The sequence below is a fragment of the Ursus americanus genome, chromosome 14 (genome assembly GCF_024610735.1).
Source record: "Ursus americanus isolate L20-20 chromosome 14, mUrsAme1.1.p, whole genome shotgun sequence".
NCBI classification, from domain to species: domain Eukaryota; kingdom Metazoa; phylum Chordata; class Mammalia; order Carnivora; family Ursidae; genus Ursus; species Ursus americanus.
This window is the reverse complement of record NC_142140.1, coordinates 53347948-53353947: the sequence shown is the minus strand read 5'-3', so window position 1 is coordinate 53353947 and position 6000 is coordinate 53347948. Positions and strand designations below refer to the sequence as shown.

Sequence of the window (6000 nt, the reverse complement as noted above, 5' to 3'; positions counted from 1 at the left end):
TTAGACTGAAGTTAGTAAATAGTACAGTGTATAAAGACATTAGTAGGGGGGATAGGATACTAGGGTCATGATAAAGATGAATTTACAGGACATGGAATAGGAAAAACCGAAGGTATTTATGTTTGTGCAGTAAAATGTGATGTATGCTTTATTCTTTTCCAATTTACAGTTCCCTCTCCCATGATGAGTGTCCATGACCAAATGGCAGGTGGGTAGAAGTACATTGGAGAGGGGGGAGGTGAGTTTTGGGGTTTTTAAAGATATTTGGACAGTAGCAAAAATATTAAACTTAAGTCAGCATAGTGGGTAGAGTGGATGAGATATTAGAATCACTGCCAAAGATGAGTGTAGAGGAAATGATACATCCAATAAGGAGTAAATATCCAAAATATGTAAAGAACTTATACAACTTAACACCAAAAAAAACCCAAATAATTCAACTAAATTGGGCATTTTTCCAAAGAAGACATACAGATGGCCAACAAACACTTGAAAAGATCCTCAGCATCACTAATCATCAGGGAAATACAAATTCCTTTATGCCTGTCCAATGGCTAAAATAAAAAACATAAGAAATAGCAAGTTTTGTTGAGGATGTAGAGAAAATGGAAACCTCCTACATTTTTGGTGGGAAGGCAAATTGGTGCAGTCACTGTGGAAAACAGTATGGAGGTTCTTCAAAAAATTAAAAATAGAATTACCATATGATCCAGTAACTCTACTAGTAGGTATTTACCCAAAGAAAGTGAAAACACTAATTCAAAAAGATATTTGCACTCCTATGTTTATTGCAGTATTATTTACAATAGCCAAGATATGGAAGCAGCCCAAGTGTCCATTGACAGATAAATGGATAAAGAAGAAAAGAAGATGTGGCATGAGTGTGTGTGTGTTTATATATAAAATGGATTATTATTCAGTCATAAAAAAACAATGAAATCTTGCTATTTGCAACAACATGGATGGACCTATGGGGTATAATGTTAAATAAGTCAGAGAAAAACAAATACCATATGATTTTACCCATATGTGGAATTTAGAAACAAAACAAATGAACAAAGGAAAAAAGAGACAAACAAAAAAAAAAACAGACTTTTAAATACAGAGAACAAACTGGTGATTGCCAGAGGAAAGATGGATGGAGGGATAGGTGAAATATATAAAGGGGATTAAGAGTACACTTATCTTGGGGTGCCTGGGTGGCTCAGTCGGTTAAGTGTCGGCCTTTGGCTCAGGTCACGATCCCAGGGTCCTAGGATCGAGCCTGAGCCTCAAGTTGGGCTCCCTGCTCCCTGGGAAGTCTGCTTCTCTGGTTCCCTCTGCCCCTCCCCAACCCCGCTCATGTGCTTTCTTTGTTTTAAATAAATAAATAAATAAATAAATAAATAAATAAATAAATAAATAAATAAATAAAATCTTTTAAAAAAGAGCACACTTATCTTGATGAGCACTGAGAAATGTATAGAATTGTTGAATCATTATATCATCATAATAATATAACACTGAATGCTAATTATATTTGAAAATAAACAAATAAATAAATACCTATTTTGAGAACCAGTGATATGGTTCTCACCATAACCTGCATATACCAATTGGATAAATAAGTGACTTATATGGAAAATACACAAGAACTGTGCAAAATATGTGAATTTTAAACATATAAAAAGAGAATTGCTCGTTTTTCTGGGACGCTTGATTCACCAATGATAGAGCAAAGTGTCTCCATAGATATAATAGGATTCAGTCATGCAGTGATTATTATGTACAAAGGACCCCAGAACACTCCCCCAGTTCTATTTAAGACATATGAAAAAAAGCAATTTTCAGATGTTAAGCAAGGAGAGAGATGAAAGCCATGACAACTACAAAGATGATGTGGTGAGAGGCAGGATTTGCAGGTCTAGGTGCTTAGTTTTGCTGCATTTTCCAGCCTACACTCCAGATGGATGGCACGGGTACTGCAATTAAATTGTGTTGCTGAAGAGCCTCCGCATGGCCCTTTTGATGTCCCTGTTCCTCAGGCTGTAGATGAAAGGGTTCAGCATGGGGGTGACCACAGTATACACCACTGAGGCCACTGCACCCTTCCTGGGAGAACGTGAGACAGCTGAACTGAGGTACACCCCAAGGCCTGTTCCATAAAACAAGCAAACAACTGACAGGTGGGAGCCACAGGTGGAGAAGGCTTTGTACTTCCCACCTGCGGATGGGACTCTCAGAATGGAGGAAACAATTTTATAGTAAGAGAAAAAAATCCCTGAGATAGGGAGAAAGCCAGAGATGGCACCCACAAAATACATGACTATGTTATTGGTGGAGGTGTCAGAACAGGCAAGGTTGAGGAGTTGAGAAGGGTCGCAGAAGAAATGAGAAATTTCCACATCCTTGAAGTAGGTAAGCTGCAGCACAATTGAATTGTGCATCTGGGAGACCAACAGGCTGATGAAAAAAGATGCCAAAACCAACAAGCCACAGAAGCGGGGGTTCATGATGACCATGTAGTGCAGGGGGTGACAGATGGCCACAAACCGGTCATACGCCATCACAGCCAGAAGGAGACTATCCAAACACCCAAAAAGCATAAAAAAAGACATCTGAGTCAGGCAACCCACATAGGAGATGGCTCTATTCTGAGTTTGGATGCCCAGGATCATCTTGGGGATGGTGGTGGAGGTGAAACCAATGTCAGCCAAGGACAGATTGGAGAGGAAGAAGTACATGGGGGTGTGGAGGTGGGAGTCACAGCTGACGGCCAGGATGATGAGCAGGTTCCCCAGCACGGTGACCAGGTACATGGACAGGAACAGCCCAAAGAGAAGGGGCTGCAGTTCTGGATCATCTGAGAGTCCCGTGAGGAAGAATTCTGAGACACTCGTTAGATTTTGTTGTTCTATGTAGCTTGGACACCTTTTGAAAAAGAAAAGGGGGTTGGAAAAGTGAATCAAGTAAATGGGCATCCAGCACTGTGTCCCTGTTGTGTATTCAAGCAGTTCACAAGTAAAATATTCACAGCTGGGGCCATAGCCTCCAGTGCCTTCAGCAATATTTCTGTGTCTAGAATCCAATTTTCTTAGAACTGTTTCCTCATTGGTTTCTGTGTTATTCACATCTCTCTATACACACTTTAAAGACACTCAACTGAAGAATGTTAGAGAAGCAAGAACATTTAGAGATAAATGATAAATCCATGATCACCATAAAATACTCTTTTAAATAAACATACCAAATAAGAAACATTCTTCTCTCTTTAAGGAAAAAAAATCATTCTAATTAAAGGACACTTAGAAGCAGCCTTATTTTATTCAAATAAGTGCAAGAAAGTCCCTTTAGAATATTGATAAACTGTATAATTGCTAGAAATACATTACTGACATTCTTTTTTTTTTTTTTTTAAAGATTTATTTATTTATTTATTTGACAGAGACAGCCAGCGAGAGAGGGAACACAAGCAGGGGGAGTGGGAGAGGAAGAAGCAGGCTCATAGCAGAGGAGCCTGATGTGGGGCTCGATCCCATAACGCCGGGATCACGCCCTGAGCCGAAGGCAGACGCTTAACCGCTGTGCCACCCAGGCGCCCCAACATTACTGACATTCTAAATTAAAATCAAATGTTTACAATCAGAAAGATTTTTTAATGTGTTAATTATCTTCAGGGGTTTTTTCATCACTCTCTGGTTTTCTGACATTTCTCCTCCATGGAAATACATGCTCACTCAAATATGTGTGTTGTCTTTTTAAAGTCTTTTCAAATATAACTCTTAACTGCGGCCAGACAGACTTCAAATTTTGATAAGTATGTGTTGGTTAAATGCACAAAATCATGCAGTGTCAGTGACCCCATAGCTGACATTCCTGTGCAATGCAGCTGTGGGTCATTAAACAATAACTTTTTAAAAATACTTTTCTTCCTATCTCTCAGTTTACGCAGGATTAAATATCAACCCTACACAATCTCAGGGAAATTGACACTGCTCCTTGGGGTTTGGGTTTTTTTTTTTTTTTTGAAGTAATAGAAGTACATTTATTTATTTTTTACAATGATTTTTTATTATGTTATGTCTTTGGGGTTTTTTTGTTTATTTGTTTAGTTGGTTTTTTGGTCTCTTTTTTGTAGTGGTTGGAATTGGTAAAAGGGCTTATATGTATTTCTAACCCTAAACATTTGGAAGTGCTGCATCCTCATGAAATCCAACTCTCTTATTTATAACCAAGGAATTTAGGACCATACAAGGCCCCCCAAACCAGGTCTGAAATCCAGCCTTCTTATGCTTCCTTAACTTCAATCTTGACTGAAACAAGGAGAATTCTCCTTACCTCATTCTTATAAAAATTAATTCCCCCTTGGGATAGGCTGGTGATGGGTAATAAGGAGGGCACGTATTGCATGGTGCACTGGGTGTTATACGCACGTAATGAATCATGGAACTTTACATCAAAAGCTAGGGATGTACTGTATGGTGACTAACATAATATAATAAAAAATATTATTATAAATAAATAAATAAATAAAATAAAAATAAAAATTAATTCCCCTTAAGAATCCGGGAGGGGTTTGTTCGTTTGTCTTTTTTTGTTTGTTCATTTCTTTTGTTTATTAAGTTCCACATATGAGTGAAATCATATGGTATTTGTCTTTCTCTGACTTATTTCATTTAGCGTAATACCCTCTAGGTCCATCCATGTTGTTGAAAATAAATAAATACATAAATAGATAATAAAATCAATTCTCCTTAAATATATATATATATATTTCTTAAGATTTTATTTTGAAGCAATCTCCACATCCGACTGAAGCAAAACCCACAACCCCGAGATCAAGAGTTGCACGCTCCACCAACTAAACCAGCCAGGCGCCCCTAAATACAATTATTTTTAAATCAATTCCCTGAAGGCAACTCTGATATTCATTTCTCTTGACAAGTCACACTACGATTTAATTTAGAGAAAAATGCCAAATAGAAAAGTACATAACAAACACCTGGGGAGTTCCCACATCGGTAAAATGGTGATAACAACGGAACTTACCTTATTGGGTTGTTTGAGGAAATTAAATAAAACATAAAGTGCTCAGACCCCTGGTTCTCAATCCTAGTTGATTATGACACTTACCCGTTAATATTGTAAAAATGTACTGATGCCCTGTCAACTGCCTAGAGCCAATTAAATAATAATCTCTACATGCACAATTCTTGGTGGTACTAATATACAGCCAGGGTCAAGAACAATGCCTTAAAATATTTCCAGGCACTTAGAATATGTTCGATGAATATTATGTATTATTACTATAATAAATACCCAGTAGCTATATTAAAAATAAAAGCATTTACTAAGATTTGCTTCCAAACTCATATTTTATAGAGATTTCAAATATTACTGATAAAATGTTAGCTTTCTTTAAACCCCTGCATGATCTCATTGCCCCGCACACCTGTCCCCCAGAGCAACCACTGTCATAAATTAGGTGAGTATATTTTCTTTTGGTGTTTCCATAATGTTATTATTTGTGTGTTTTCAAGGGGTTTTCTTGAAAATTTACCTAAATAGTATATTACTAGGTTTACGACAACAATTCAAGTGATACATAGTATTAACTGAGGAATTAACTTCATTTTGTTTATCAATTCCTTATTTCAACAACCCTTTGAAAATCCTTTTGTCTTTCTGCATATCATCCAAGTGAGAATTTCTATATGACATCTGCATGAGGATATCGTTTGTGTTATAAAAATCAATGCAGGGGCGCCTGGGTGGCACAGCGGTTGAGCGCCGGCCTTCGGCTCAGGGCGTGATCCCGGCATTGTGGGATCGAGCCCCACGTCAGGCTCCTCTGCTGTGAGCCTGCTTCTCCCTCTCTCCCACTCCCCCTGCTTATGTTCCCTCTCTCGCTGGCTGTCTCTATCTCTGTCAAATAAATAAATAAAATCTTTAAAAAAAAAAAATCAATGCAAATTCAATTTCACTACTTACTGCCTACAGTTGTTTTCCCAGAAAAATTAG

General features: G+C 37.7%; 1 protein-coding gene across 1 annotated transcript; it reads right to left on the bottom strand.

Moving 5' to 3' along the window:
• Positions 1-1967: 1967 nt before the first annotated feature.
• On the bottom strand, positions 1968-2960 carry LOC123777597 (olfactory receptor 7E178-like). The gene has a single exon (XM_045774360.2). The coding sequence runs from the start codon at positions 2958-2960 to the stop codon at positions 1968-1970; it is 993 nt and encodes a 330-aa protein (XP_045630316.2).
• Between the last annotated feature and the right edge of the window lie 3040 nt (positions 2961-6000).